Raw genomic sequence first — 15,574 nt, 5'->3', positions numbered from 1 at the left:
AATGCGTTACATCGCTGCCCTCCATGACCTTTTTAGAGTTAGAGATTGTCTCTGCAACATGTTCATCTGTGACCTTTGACCCCTTTCACTCTCATAGATGACAGAGAAGCTCCAGGACATGGAGAATGAAGCTATGGCCAAGATTGTGGACCTGGAAAAACAGCTGATGACGAGAAACAAGGAACTTGAAGCCATCAAAGTCAGTTCTTACTCCAAATATTTTTTTACTTAAATCTTCATTACTTGTTGAAAATATGGTGCATCCACTGTTACATTTCCCTGCAAAAGGATTGATAGCCCTAGGTTACAACCAAAACCTACTTTTATTTTAGTAGGCCAACACAAAAAAATGGAAAGAACATGACGCATACGTTTTATGCTTTTTCACAGCTGCATCAGATTACAATGTCTCTCTTTTAAATAGCACACTGTAGCCAGCTTTACTTCCTAACATCTCTAGCTCTTCTTTTCCCATGCAGGAAGTCTACAAAGACTCCACCTCTCAGATTCACTCGCTGAGGCTGATGCTTAAGGAGAAGGATGAGGCCATCCAGCGCCAGAGTAAGCTGGAGAAGAAGATCCACGAGCTGGAAAAGCAGGGAACCATTCGGATCCAGAAGAAGGGAGATGGAGACATCTCAATCTTGCCTTCTTTGCTGCCCGGTGTGGAGGGTCTGCCGGGTGCCATGGTGGGGGCAAATGGGATGGCTGCCTGTCAGAACAATGCAGGAGTTGCAGGAGGCATGTCTTCTGTACCTGCTCCACCTCCTCCGCCGCCAGTGAACGGGCAATGTAGGTTTATAATCAGATCAGCTGCGTGCCTCAAATATTGAAAACCCAAATGAATAAAAATGGTTTAGAACATTCAAGATTTAAGGACATGTTGCGTCCTTAAAAATGTTTGAGGAAAACAAATGGTTCATATTAATCTGTCGTTGTCTCTCCCAGTGCCAAATGGACCATCGATGGAAATTCCCGCTGCAGCTGCCCCACCTCCACCGCCACCACCTCCCCCGCCACCGCCGCCCCCCGGGCTCCCATCAGAGATTTCTGCCCCTCTGCCTCCTCCACCTCCACCTATGGCGCCCCCGCTTCCCGGATGTGGGACGCCCACTGTGATCATGAATTCAGGATTGGCAGGTGAGGTTAATTAATCCTGTGGTTTTCATTAATCTCCTGAAAATTTCTAATGTATGAAGACATGAACACGACCAATGCGTTACATTGATCATGTTATTGCTATTTCTTATCAATATAGCAAAAACATTTTTTAATTAAATTAACAGGAATTTAAGATTTATGAGCTTTGTTGGACTTTTAAATTAAAGATTCAATTAAAACATTAAAACATTTTGTCTCCTAAGTTACCCCCTCTCTGAACTGTTAAGTCTTGAGTTAGATGTCTCATTTCTTTTAAGATTTTTATTTGTTTTTTTTAACTGCTGCATCCCACATTCACAGCTTTAGATGTGCTAAGATAACACTTTGAATGAACTCAGTATGCAGACAAACCTGTAAGATCTGTATGTACATGTGGGTGTCTTGTTGCTGCTACATATATATGGGTATGAGTAAGTAGACTTTGTTGCTCTGTGAAAACTGAAACCTATGAGTTGAAAACTCTTGCCTTAGATTAATGATGCTCTCACCTGTGGTGTCTGTAGTATCTGCTCATGTAAACATTGTCACTGTTCCTGGCCGTTATGCTGACCTGTCTCTGAATTGTTTTCTTTCCCCGCCAACCAGAGGGACCCATCAAGCTTTTCTGTAGGTTCTTGCTGTCGAGTTCAATGTCGTGTTTCCCCCCCACACCTTTAACCATGTCATACATGTATTTTCCCCTGTGGTGGTTTCACATTGGTTTTAAATGTGGTATCAGGCAGGTAGAGACACCCCTGCTGAAATTACATTTAGCTGTAATTTCAGCAAGAGGTGGTTGTACAAAGTACCGACTCTGAAGTGTTGTAGACAAATGCATAGCTCACATAGATTTTTGTTTGAGAAGACAAAAAACTGAAAAAATGCTTGAATTTCCTTCCAGGTGCTCAATGAAATACTAATAGTTTGTGGTTGTAACAACATAACATATGGGCATCTTCACAAGGTGCTTTACATCATGATGTAGGGCTCTAGAGTGCAACCATATTTCAGTTCAGTGCGCCAGTTCAACCAGTCGCAGATAAACTCAGTGGATGTAGCAGGATGAGCAGAGAAAATATAGAGTAGTTGAGTTCTGAGCCGTCAGAAACTCATTTCCAGTGCTGTGACATGGAGCCATCAACCTCAAGGTTATGTAAAGTCTGAAGATGGCATAAGATTAAGACAAAAGTGTATAGATTTTGCAGACAGTGACTTGACCAGTTTGAAAACTGATAACAAAATGGAATGCATTTACTGGGAAATGTTTAGGAAGGCCATGTCTGGTAATAGTTCATTTGTGATTGGCTCCAGTACAGTACATTTCCAACTGAAATGCTGATAGAGCTCATAGTGAAATGTTCAGTTTGAGATGTTTGGAAGGTGTTTAGAATATCTTTTTTTCATGCTTTCATGCATCTATTTTTATATTGGTGAGCTGAATTAAAATTTCAGCTCAGCAGCACACTTGACAGTTTTACAAGATACCTCTGTTACAATTCCGCTTCAAATAAAGAACTTTGTTTTCTAGATTGTTAATTAATGATTTACAAGTTAATATTGTCTTAATGGACAGTGATTAAACACAAAATCACAAAGCGAACCTGTAAAACTGCTACGTTAAATGTAGCAGCAACTTTTGTGCTGATGCACCTGAGAAAAATGTTAGATACTCCTGACTGTAAACAGTGAGTGTAAATGCCTGAAAGATCCGCTGTACCCTTTTAAAAAACAAAATGCCACATTCAGAACTTGTGAATGGTTTAGCTTCACTCTTGACTGTAGTGCTTTGACCGTCTGACATTTTGTATGAATGACGTGTCACAATCTTTAAAACAAGTTTGTTGCATGCAGATACTCATTGAGCTGCTGTGGCACGGAGATGGTTAAGTTGATAGAAATCGTGTGCAGCCGGAATGCTGTTTGCCTTTCCCATGATGGCTTTATCTTTCACTGCGTTGCTGCTGACACCTTGTCGGTACGCCGATGCAGGACGCCGCCTCAACGTTCAGCTTCAATGGAGCAGCTCTTGTCGCTACAAATAGCTTTAATCTGCACAACAAATAGTTTGACCCCAGGCCTGGCGAGTAATCCTGGACCATATGCACAATTTAGTGAACAGATATAGCCTTTGGCCTTGTTCCTCTGCCAGGAGGCAGGAGGCTTAGCTTAAATAAAGAGAAGAAGGAAACCATCCTGTTTTAATTGATGGACATCTGTGTTCTCTGCTAAAACATTTGAAGTGTTCAAAATGAATGTTTTCAGAAATCAGATGTTTCTTGTTACAGATCCCCCTTCTCCTGCATGTGTGTGGCTATGTTCTTATGGACCCTTATAGTTGATCAGGGCATATTTTTAATTTCTCTTTGTGTCATTTAGCTGTTAAGATCAAGAAACCCATCAAGACAAAGTTCCGCATGCCTGTCTTCAACTGGGTAGCCCTGAAACCAAATCAGATCAACGGGACCGTCTTCAACGAGATCGATGACGAGAGGATACTCGAGGTAAAGGCCCGCACTCAGAACAGGGTCTCTATTTCGACCTGCTTCCTATCCTAATAAAAAAAATAACATCTTTGGTGTCTTTTAGGACCTGAATGTTGATGAGTTTGAGGAGATGTTTAAGACTAAAGCTCAGGGCCCTTCCATTGACCTCACCATGAACAAGCAGAAGGTCACTCACAAGGGACCCAACAAGGTGGCCCTGCTGGACTCCAACAGGGCAAAGAACCTGGCTATCACACTGAGGAAAGTGGGCAAGACGACCGAGGAGATCTGCAAGGCCATTCAGCTGTAAGCCTCCAACATTTGCTTGTGTTTGTTTATTTTACATTTATCTGCTTTAGAAGCAGTATTAGTGAAATAACAAAGCATATAAAAGGGTTCATGTGCAGTCTTTAAAAATCCATTCTTCTTTCAAAAGAAGTATGGAAAAAAGGAAATTTGGAATGAAGATAAATGTTTGGATTTTCACAGTTAATTCATCATTCAGTTCAAAATGACTTCAATATATTTCTAACGCAAGTAAAAAGTAGTCGTTCTTATAGTAGAGTAAATATATATTTGGTAACAAAAAAAGGCTACTTGGGTACAGAAATCACTCTTGACATTTTGACATTTTTTCAACTCCAACTTTTCCATCATAACATCTGCTTTATCTTGTGAATGTGATGTAATCAGACAAAATATATATTTTTTGCAAATGTAGGTCATTTTAAGATTAAAATAAAAATGAGCAAAAAGAAATAGCATCATTACAAGATAACAAATTCAACTCAGAGATGTAAAGTAGAAAATATAAATAGTAAGCTACAACTAACAGTTGGAAATCAGATGTAAAACAAAATGTCTAGATTAAAGTGTAGATGTGTAGTGTTAGATTTTACCAAATGGAAACCCCATTCTTTACCTCGTGCCTCTGTTAGGCGTGTTCCTCATCTCCATCCCCCGTATCTCTTTTAGATTCGACCTGCGGACTCTGCCGGTAGATTTTGTGGAGTGCTTGATGCGCTTCCAGCCCACCGAGAACGAGGTCAAAATCCTGCGACAGTTCGAGAAGGAGCGCAAGCCTCTGGAGAGCCTGACTGACGAGGACCGCTTCATGATGCAGTTCAGCAAGATTGAGCGGCTCATGCAGAAGATGACCATCATGGCCTTCATCGGAAACTTCAGCGAAAGCGTGCAGATGCTCACGCCGGTGATTAAGAGAGTCTCACACTCGATATTTGTCTTTTGTTGCTGAATCGTGAAATTGATGTCAAACTTTGCTTGTCGGCAGCAACTTCATGCCGTCATTGCAGCGTCTGTGTCCATCAAGTCATCTCAGAAGTTAAAGAAGATTTTAGAGGTAACTGGAGATATTTTGTGTTAGCAGAGTATGCTGTTCTGCACATATAGGATTTAGTTTGTGATCCCTGTTTGCCTCTACTGCAGATTATTTTGGCACTTGGAAACTACATGAACAGCAGCAAAAGAGGAGCAGTGTATGGATTTAAGCTGCAGAGTTTAGATTTGGTAAGCTGGTTTTAAAGACGGTTAAAGTTACACTCACTTTTTCTTTTCTTAAATCATAATATTTCTATTTTTTTTCCCCCCTCAGCTTCTTGATACCAAGTCAACTGACCGGAAAATGACCTTGCTACACTACATCGCCAACGTGGTCAAAGAGAAATACCCACAAGTGTCTCTGTTCCACAATGAGTTGCACTATGTTGAAAAGGCAGCAGCAGGTGGGCATAACCTTTTATCTATTAATCAAACATTTCCATGTTTTATGCGAACCTCTGGCGTAATGTTCCCCATGTGCTCACAGTGTCGCTGGAGAATGTCCTGCTGGACGTTAAGGAGCTGCAGAGAGGCATAGAGCTGACCAGAAGAGAGTACAGCATGCACGGTCACAACACCATGCTGAAAGACTTCATCACACACAACGAGAGCAAGCTGAAAAAGTTGCAGGATGATGCCAAAATTGCACAGGTAACACTGAATAACGGAGAAAAACCTTTCTCTCAGCGATTGTCAAAATATTTAATCACTGAAGCTGCATTTCGTTTCCCTATCTTCAAAAAAAGGACGCCTTTGATGAGGCTGTGAAGTTCTTCGGAGAGAACTCCAAGACAACGCCTCCGTCTGTTTTCTTCCCAGTGTTTGTGCGATTTGTGAAAGCCTACAGGGTGAGTTGGTTGAAAACAAATTTGTGTGGTGAAGAAAAGGGGATACATGGTTTTCACCAATAAAATCTAAAAATGTGTGCATTTCTGTTCAACCCATTTATTCTGATAACTGAAAAAGAAATCCAGTGCAACTAATCGCCTCCAGAAGTCAATTAGTAAACGGAGTTCAGCAGTTTGTTAATTAATGTCAGTACAAATGCTAGCAGTTCTGTGAATACTGAGGTGTTTCTTGGTGGGAAAAAAAACATTTTAGTCAACAAAGAAGATCATGAAGACAAAAAATATGGCAAACCTGTCAGAGATAAAGTTTTGTTGAAGTTTCAAGAAGAGCTGTTTCGAATGAATACTTTTGCAAAACTTGAAACTCTTCAAAAAATAACAAAAAAACATATGGTTGATTTGAGCTTGAACAATTTTGCAAATAAAAATGTACAGCATTTGAGAAAAGGTCAATTGCGCCCCCTGGAGAGTTTAAAATTAATTTAATTTAGAAAATGCTCATTTCTACAGATCACTAGAATACTGGACGAAACAAAAAGCTCTTAGAAATGCTGTGTTAATGGTCTTCCCATACTGATTAAATCAAAAATACTTAGGGTAAGATGTAAATTTGTAATTTAAAAAAAATAATTATGTTTTTATTTATTTTTTTATAAAAATAAATCGGTGGCTCTTCAGCAAGCGGAGGAGGACAATGAACAGAAAAAGCGGCAGGAACAGCTCTTGATGGAGAAACTTCTAGAACAGGAGGCTATGATGGAGGAAGACCAGAAGGTGAGTTAATCTTTCTCTGAACTCCTTTGCTCCCTCCCCTGAGGATCACAATGACCAGAAGGGAATCCAGCTCCACTTCCTCCAGATTCCCGTCTGGAGGATTAGTCGAGCGCATGCCGCCTGCTGGGCACGGTATTTAGCTTCAACAGCAAGACTCCCTGCTGACGAACATCAGTCAGGATCAGTGACTGTTCAATTAACTTGCATGATGAAGGGATGTGATGTGGGAGAAGAAGCTTGTTGGTGGTAAACCTTGTTGTGTGCATGTTCCCACAGTCTCCCTCCCATAAAAGCAAGCGGCAGCAGCAGGAGCTGATCCAGGAGCTCAGGAGGAAGCAGGTGAAGGACAGCCGTCACGTCTACGAGGGCAAAGATGGCGCCATCGAGGACATCATCACGGGTAACATCACCAGATCCAGGCTACAGTCTGCAGTCAATCACACATGTTTAATACTCTGCATGAAGGGTCACGTCAGCTTGAAACCAAGGATTTCTAAGCCAACTAACACAACTCAGCTCTTTTTGAATTTCAGCTTGTGGCCAAATGAGGCAGCTGATTCAGTGCTTCTCGACTGAAAGGTGCCTGATAATAATGACTTATCTTAACTTCTTCACCTTTGCTTTATAACACCATCTGTACTGTGCGTATGCAGGATGAGGGTATGACCATCTCTGAATGTCAGTCAAAACGAGAAAATAATTTTATTTGACTTTCATAACAAGGAGACATTAAACTTCCTGTGGTGAAGGTTGAAGTACAATTATTTGCTGCTTTAAATTGCTTCCTTATTATATTTCAAAGGGAGCAAACAGCACTTTTGCATCTAATTTGTCTCCTATTAATGATAAATGTCTTTTCTAATAACTAGAGATGCATCAATCAGTCAGCCAGAGATTGGAGTTGACCAATTCTTTTTTTCTGTCCCATAACTTGAAGCATTTTTGTTGCCATTATAGAGTTTCAAGCATGCAGAGAGTGACAGTCCTTTAACTGTGTGCCTTTTGTTTTGAGAAAATAATTTTTATTTAGGAAAGGAAACCAAAAGTATACTGAATCCCATTTTAGTTTTCAAGAGAAATTTTATGTATCTAAAACTGGCAGATCAGCGTTCTACAAAATAGATCTGTCACAACATCTCAGATCAGAGCATCTAATAAGAATAAATCAGCAAAATGAACACAATGACATTATTTGAAAACCAAAATGGATTCAGGTTAAGACGATCTATGACGCAATTCCACTTCAGTTGAAGATGGGAAGAAAAAATACTGCAAGGATATGAACAAAGAACACATGTTTTAAAAATGTTTTTTTATATATTACTTTGTTTTTAAATGCAATGCATTTATATAACAAGGCCTTTTAACAAATTTGGCAGTTTAAAGTACTATTGCAACGTATGAGCTATTAGGCTTTTCCAAAAATCATTTACTTATCACAGTTTGTCACTTAATTTCTAAATGTAAGCATGTTGACAAAAAGAAACAAAAATCATGGATAAAAATGAAGACATTGAAATGTTTTTTTTTTTTATTTTCCAACAGTTTAGTTTAACTATTTTTCTTCTCTAAAGAGGAATTGGTTAAGTGCAGTTCTATTTTCTGCATTCATATTAGAACAGATTAGATTTTTATAGAATAAATATGCTAAACTAGTCTGTGTGGAAATGTTTTTATACAAAAAGTATCAAAATAAATGAATAGCTAAAACACCTAATGGACCACACATGGGAACACATTTCACTTTTCAAAGTAAAACTTTGCTTCAGCCGTTTCAGTGGGAAATGTTTTCAGTGAAAACATTGTCAGAATGTCCATTTACATTTACAGGTTAAACTTTCACAATGTTCTGTTTTTTTAGTGTATTCTTGTGCCCATTTAGTGATTTCACAGCAATGTGCAGAAGTTTTAAACAGCAATCCCAAATTTCAATGCATCTTGATTCAAGGGGTTAGAGCTTGTGATTCTTTAATGTGATCCTGATCAATATATCTCCAGGCTTTCTAATGGTCCTTTAAGGGTTTTGCCTTGGACCACTGGCAGATTTTGGATCTGGTTGTTGCCCAGGACATCATTCTGCCAAGGGACAACAGAAGATACTCCCAACTGGGCTAAAAAATGCAGCATTTGAATAAGAAAAAAGCCACTTTTATGTACGTTTGTAAAATTAGCGTAGTATTTATTTATTTTTTTTACAAACATTGATTCAGTTCCCTTCAGTTTATCTATTCAGTTCTAATTCACAACAAATATTGTCCCAAGGCATTCTACAAGGAACAGAAAGTAAAGTAATTTAGATACTTCCCAATTTAATGTTATCAGACAGTGCAGTCGAGTTCAGTTCATTATTCAAATTTTAAGTTTCCTATTTAAGGGAACCCACCAAATTGCATCAAGTCATTGATTTGCAGAATTCACTCCTATTGCCATATAATATTGGACAGTTACATTGTTGATTATGCAGCAATCGCTCATAATGAGGTTGTAGCAACAGCATAAAGGGAAGAAAAAAAAAACTTCCCCTTAGCAGGAAGAAATCTCCAGCAGAACCAGAACTGGCTCAGTGCAAACGGAAATGGTTAGTTACTGAACTAAAAACAAGTTTAAAAACAGGGAAAAACAGCCAAACTCTGAGAACTTTAAATATTCATCAGGTCTGGAGAACTGTTAAACAAGATCACATTAAAAAATTACAACAAAATTTGCCTACTTTTGCACAAGATTGCATCTTTAAATAATACTAATTACTCGGTTTGAGTCTCTAATATGTTGTTTTATAATCTGTGAGGTTTAAGATAATTGGCAAAACAAAAATAAGGTTGTAGAGTTGGCTTCCAAACTCGTTTCTCCAGGGTTCCTGTTGCTGTAGCTGGGTTCTTGCTTAGTGCTAACCGTTGCTAAACCCAGTAGAGAAGACCTGCTTTTCTCATGCCGTGTTTGTCCTGATTTGTGTCCTGGCTATTCTCCCTGTCGTCTCAATGCAGTGCTGAAGACCGTGCCCTTTACCGCCCGCACAGCCAAGCGCGGGTCTCGGTTCTTCTGCGAGCCCGCTCTCAATGAGGAGTACCATTACTAAAGCTTGTAGATCTCTGTCTCTTCTTAAAGGTTGCTGGAACAAAACGTTTCTTCTTTATGTTCTTCCCCTCCTTGCATGCCTCTTCACTCCTACCGACCCCCTCTTAACCGTTTACACTCCTACACTGTGGTCACTGTGGTTTCCCAGGGACACACACACACACACACACACACACACGCTCACCGAAGATTGAGTGTGTGTTGTGTAGATTTTCTTATTTCTTAAGCATGACGGTGTGTTTTGGGAACTGGTTTTCTCGGCCCACCTGCATGAAACGTGACGTCAGTATTTTTCATCATCATTTTACCCACCACAGCAGACCATAATGTCACAGAAAGATCAGCATCCCAAGGAGTGAACTTTTCCCCTCAGTTAGCATCACTCAGGTCAGGCTGTGTGCTGCCATCTGGTGGCCATCCATCTAACATGGCCTGCATGTTGCGGCTCAGTTTGTCATATTCAGTACTACATACAGTATTCATATATGTACACCTCGGGTATGACTAATATTATGACGTATAAGTGCCTGTGGCATTATCACTTGCTTGTTTGTGTGTTCCAATGTTTTAATGATAAAATCATTGTGTGTGTTAATTTATCACATGTCATCACCACTGTTTATACAGTTTGTTGCATGCTGTTTGCTTTAACCTTGCTGCTTTCCCACAATGCACTCTTGCTCTTGTAGTTAGCATGCGCTTGCTCCTGACGGCTCACTCTTCAGTCAGGAAGTTTCTGTGCTCTTACTGTGCCTTGCAAAAGTATTTTAATTCATTTCATTTAAGTGTACTTTTTTACATTACAACCACAAACTTGAGTTGTACTCTGGGGGGATTTTATGGGATAGACTTGCACTAAGTAGAATACAATTTTGAAGTGGAATAAAAATAACAGATTTACTTTTATTTTTTCTTTATAAGTAAAGCCTGAAATGTGTGGTGTGCATATATATTCAGTCCTCTATACTCTAACCCTAAAAAGACTCCAGTTATGCTATTCACACATTTTTCTTTTGTTGAAGATTAGGAACAAAGAAATTATTGAAAGCAACCCATAAGAAATGGGCTACAGCCAAGAACATGGCAAAAATATGGAAGGCAGTGCTCTGGTCATGTGACATAAATATAACATTTTGGTTGGTATGGAAAAATAACCCTGCATATTGTCCTTAACAATATGAAATATGCTATTTATTGTCAAAGGCATCAGAGTCAGAGGAGGAGGAGTACCATAAGAAGAAGAAGCGGCCTATATAGGAAACCTGTATAGGCAGCGTATGGCTAGCTGCCCGTGACAGCGGCTAGCCATACGTGCTGATCTTGTAATGGCTCCCCAAACAAAAAACTGTTGTCCAGGCAACTTGGACACACCAGGATAGTCGAGGGCACTATGAGGAAAATTATCCTCACATTGAGGCTGGCACCTCCATGTTCCACCAGTAGGATTGTGAGTTTTGCTGTCTTGGCTAAGCCTGTTGAGATGCAAAAATTTAGCTGGATGACAAATTGTCCCAATAATTCCTTACGATTTATGATAATATTGTTTTGAGACCATTTTTAAGTGGAATATTGATAGTAGCATAATAATGCAAGTTTGTCCTCTCACAGACCAATTAACTTTAGTTTTGTAAAGAACGCTTAATCCTGGAACTGGAAGATGTTTTAAATATCCAAGATCCAACACAACCAGAAACGATAAATAAAACAGAAATCAATTCTACACACAACGGAGACCATAAATAAAATTATGATATCTCTGTAAACAAAATTCCCCTTCAAAAAATTATTAGTTATCATAATGAAAATGATTGTGATCATTTTAATTAACATATGATTCATTCATTATTTCCTTATTGCAACAAGCTTAGTCTTTGCAAATTGGCTAAATAGTTACTTTTTTGTCATTTCTGACCAAGGCAGTGTCTTCTAGATGTTTGTTTTCTTTTTTATGCTAAATGGCTTGTGGTGAACTACTAACAGGATTTGCATTGTGGGTTCCACTTCACTACTTTTTGTTAGCTTATTGCAAAAAATCCCAATATAATAAAGTTTGTGGTTGTAATGAGAAAATGTTGATATACATTTGGATGGAAAGACTTTTGTAAGACGCTGTATATTCTGCATGCTGTCTTGGTAAAACTGTGTGCACTAACTCTCCTGGAACCATGTTCTGTGCTGCATAACGCTGTTAGTGAGTGTATGCTTGGCTGCGTGCATGCTTTGGTTGGTTTTTGGTGCTGGTTCTGCTGAATATAACAACAACTGGCCTGTATGTTTGGAACCATTCTTTGTTGTTTACAGTCGCTCCTAACTGGAAGTTTGAAATGGGCTTGTCTCCTTATACGCTGGTAGCCACTTTGCTAAAGCAGTTTGGGTCTAGTAACAGAAATGAAACGAGCTTCCATCATCCTGTGCAGTTGAACCAGTTAACATCCTCCAGCTCTGTCCTCTCTGAGCCTCTCCTCCTGCAGCCTCTCTGCCTTGCTCCAGCAGTTTGCAAAGCCAAAGCGAACATGTCGAGCTGACATGCACCAGTCAGCCCACGTCTTCCTTTTATTTTTAACCTTCATTTTGTCTTTTCTTCATCCAGAACTAAAGAAGAATAATATTACTAAATTTCCAAATGTCTACTTGAGGGTAAGGAAGTCCTCCAGTAGCACCCCTGTAGTGGTGGATGTGTCCCGAACCTGGCAAGCATTTCTTTATTACCTCCCTTCCTGCTTCATATTTTTTGTTTGTTTAGGTTCCTCTTTTCCATCTGTTTAGCCTGAATATAAGAAGTCTTGCTTTCTTTAGTTGTTTCTTCAATCTTTTATTAAAAATATATGCATCTTGGATTCACAAGATGTATGAAAAGTTTCTGGATTCATGCAGAGCTTTATTGAAAACCCATCTCGGCCAGACTTGTTTTATTCTGTGTGCTTAGATCTCACGCTGCTTTGAAAAGTTAGGCTACCAGCACTCCTGAACATGTGGGCTCATGAAAGATCCAAACATTGACATGATCCCCTGACTTAAAGCTCTCCTATCCCGTCCCTTCCCCGCTTCTGCCAGATTTGAGGAATCAGCCTTACAGGCGAGCGGACGCCGTGCGGAGGAGCGTCAGAAGGCGCTACGACGATCAGAACCTGCGGCCGGTGAACAATGGAGAAGTGGTCATGTGACGAGGGGAAACAGAGGACGTGCAGGAGAGGATGGGAGGAGAGGAACGTGGATGGATGGTGGGAAGGAAAGTCCGATGCAGAACAAAGGATATCGGGTGTTTGTAGCAAATAACGAGGACTATATATGCGCTAATATCAAACAATGAAGGACTGAGATGTGTTTGGGACCGAATTTAGCGTAGAAATCAAGCCAAGTGCCTGAACCTTTTTGTTTTGTGATCTTTTTTGTCTTCTGTGTGAATGTTTTAATTATACCCCCAGTCCCCTGGTACCCATAAGCAATACAACTTGAGTTGGCTTTAATGTTGATGAGATATAAAACTAGACATGCTGTGGCCTTAAGGGCCATGTGAAATGGTTATCCTGGAAAAGCTACCTTAGAATGTCCTGGAAGTGTTTGCCCTGTTTTTCCAAGTTTTTCCTCTGTTTCTTAACTTTTGACACATTCCAGTGCTCTCATTCATTCCCCACAAACCTTTTTTAATCATCTCATTCTTCTTTTAATAAATCGGGGTGAGCTGGCATGAGGAAAGTGAGCAAAATGTATTTAAGACTATATTTTTACTAAAATATGTTTTAAAAAAAAAAGAAAAAATATGTTGGAAAAAAAAGACCACTCTAATGTGAACTGTATTTATTGCAGACATCTACATACTTTCTACAGCGCCTGGCAAAAGTATTCGTACTGCTTAAACTTTTTGTTTTTATTTGGAATTTATGTTATGGATCAACACAAAGTGGTGTATATCTGAAGGACACCGAAGCGTGGTTTTAGAAACAATTTGACGTAAAAATCTCAAAAGTGTGGCATGTATTTGTTTTCATTTGCCCCAGGCAAATTCTTTATAGAGCCCACTTTAGCAGCAAGTCTTTTGAAGTATGTCTCAAGCAGTGTAACATGTCAATTTTTAGATGGTCCCTGCTTAAGAAAACCATCCCACATAATAATTCTGCCAATGCCATGTTTCAGACTGTGGCTAGAGTTCAGGGCTTTGGTTTTCCATCACAATTTTTATAGAATGGAATATATTTTATTGATCCCCAAGCGGAAATTGCTTATTTGTTGAACGATATACCTAAGAGTGAATAATAAGGGGTGAATAGTAAAAAATGACAAAATATAAATAAATAAATAGCAAGCAATCACATGCAATATATTAAACAACCTATAAATGAGCGCAGAAAAAAATTGTAATCAATTAGCACAGACTTGGGCATTGTAAAGCCTGATGGCAACAGGCAGAAATGACTTTCTGTGATGCACTTTGGCAAAATGAGTCTCTGACTCAAGGTGCTCCTGTATCCGGTCAGCACGTCATGGAGTGGATGAGACTCGTTGTCCAAGATGACCTGCATCTTGTACAGGATCCTTCTTTCTGACACCACTGACAGAGAGTCCAGGTCCACTCCAACGACGTTACTGGCCTTCCGGATATATATTTATATTTAATATATATGAATATTTAAAATCTAAAAATAATGCTTAGTTCTTTTTTTTTTTCAATTTCACAATTGAGCACTAATTTGTGTTGATCTATCGTTTAAAGTCCTAATAACGTGTCAGAATTGGGATGCAAACACTTTTGCAAGACACTGCATATTTGCTGGTATATTCAATGAAAAATAATCAGATTTTGTAGTTTTTAACTGAAAAGCGTTCCTACTTTAACTTCAATTTAAATATTTGCTTTATTTTTAAATCAACAGCCTTTTCTGTGGTTTTGGGAACAACTTAAGAGAACTACACAAGCCTATAAAGCAACATTACTCATTTCCTACGATGTTCTTAAACTACCCCACACAATGGCTTTAGTAAAACTTGATACAATTGAACAATAAGTTGCTACTGTCTTCTCACTTTACTGTATTTTAATGTATAGTATTTAACCACTGAAACAAAACCATTGAAGCTTTTCATATTGTGTGTCATTAAAGGCACGACCACACAAACGTTTCCTGTACAGATATTTTTCTACAATTTCTTTTTTTTTTTTACTTACTTTGTCAGATAGTTAATAATGTACATATTGTTAAAACAAGTATTCTTTGCCTTGTGCTATACAACTTTGAATGTTATTTTAACTTATAGTTGTTTTTTTTCAGTTTTTGTGTATTTAAATAAGCCAAATGCGGGCATAAATCCACAATAGTATGTTTTAATCAGAATATTTCACTGTTGCATAGAAGGCACAGGATCGTTACGTTTGTTTGGGTCGCAGGTGCATCACTGCTAAATGCTTTGATATAAAAACATTAACACATTTCAGCTGAATGGCCACACTAACCATTAAAACTATTAGTTGGCCTGTAATGAACTGACAGAGCGATGCTGCGTCCTGTTAAAGACAGTGATATTCTGCTTGTTTTTCTCTCAGCTTCACTGTGTTTAATTAGATGCTTCCAACTGGGTAGTACTGGCATTTTCTCCTCTCACTACAAATGTATTGCAGACAGGTCTCAGTTCTAAATAACCCTTTTTTTTAAGAATATGTGATATGAGATTTTCAAGATATAAAATAAACTATTTACACTGAATAAAGGATTGTGTGTTGTGGATTTGTTGCACAATTTTATTCCTGCAGCCAGGTATTTTGTGATGAAGATCACAAAGTTCACAATTAAGTCTGATTTTGGTAATTAAGTGATTGTTTGACAACAGTCCTTTTATCGGTGGCACTTGCTGTACAATGTAATGTTTTTATTTTTTTTAGCAAACTGTACTTCAGCCTTACAAAAAGTCAAGATTAATATG

At 38.8% G+C, this 15,574-nt stretch overlaps 1 protein-coding gene across 5 annotated transcripts in view; it reads left to right on the top strand.

Annotated features, from left to right (window-relative positions):
• Nucleotides 1-15,361, top strand: part of fmnl2a (formin-like 2a) — a 61,496-nt gene extending 46,135 nt beyond the window's left edge. Inside the window, exons 13-27 of one of the 5 annotated variants that reach the window (XM_028024457.1) lie at nucleotides 98-199; nucleotides 480-792; nucleotides 949-1,140; nucleotides 3,517-3,641; nucleotides 3,727-3,929; nucleotides 4,599-4,833; nucleotides 4,915-4,983; nucleotides 5,070-5,150; nucleotides 5,236-5,365; nucleotides 5,449-5,612; nucleotides 5,708-5,809; nucleotides 6,488-6,583; nucleotides 6,860-6,983; nucleotides 12,249-12,348; nucleotides 12,713-12,800. In XM_028024457.1, the coding sequence (XP_027880258.1) occupies nucleotides 98-199; nucleotides 480-792; nucleotides 949-1,140; nucleotides 3,517-3,641; nucleotides 3,727-3,929; nucleotides 4,599-4,833; nucleotides 4,915-4,983; nucleotides 5,070-5,150; nucleotides 5,236-5,365; nucleotides 5,449-5,612; nucleotides 5,708-5,809; nucleotides 6,488-6,583; nucleotides 6,860-6,983; nucleotides 12,249-12,348; nucleotide 12,713 (2,037 nt within the window). In that variant the 3' untranslated portion in view covers nucleotides 12,714-12,800. Of the gene's footprint in view, nucleotides 1-97; nucleotides 200-479; nucleotides 793-948; nucleotides 1,141-3,516; nucleotides 3,642-3,726; nucleotides 3,930-4,598; nucleotides 4,834-4,914; nucleotides 4,984-5,069; nucleotides 5,151-5,235; nucleotides 5,366-5,448; nucleotides 5,613-5,707; nucleotides 5,810-6,487; nucleotides 6,584-6,859; nucleotides 6,984-9,567 lie in introns of all 5 variants that reach the window. The other 4 variants (XM_028024460.1, XM_028024456.1, XM_028024455.1 and 1 more) reach the window with 4 other exon arrangements.
• Nucleotides 15,362-15,574: the final 213 nt, after the last annotated feature.

Source organism: Xiphophorus couchianus, chromosome 7 (genome assembly GCF_001444195.1).
Source record: "Xiphophorus couchianus chromosome 7, X_couchianus-1.0, whole genome shotgun sequence".
Classification (NCBI taxonomy): domain Eukaryota; kingdom Metazoa; phylum Chordata; class Actinopteri; order Cyprinodontiformes; family Poeciliidae; genus Xiphophorus; species Xiphophorus couchianus.
Note: the sequence above shows the minus strand (reverse complement) of the source record. Positions and strands in the feature narration are given on the sequence as shown.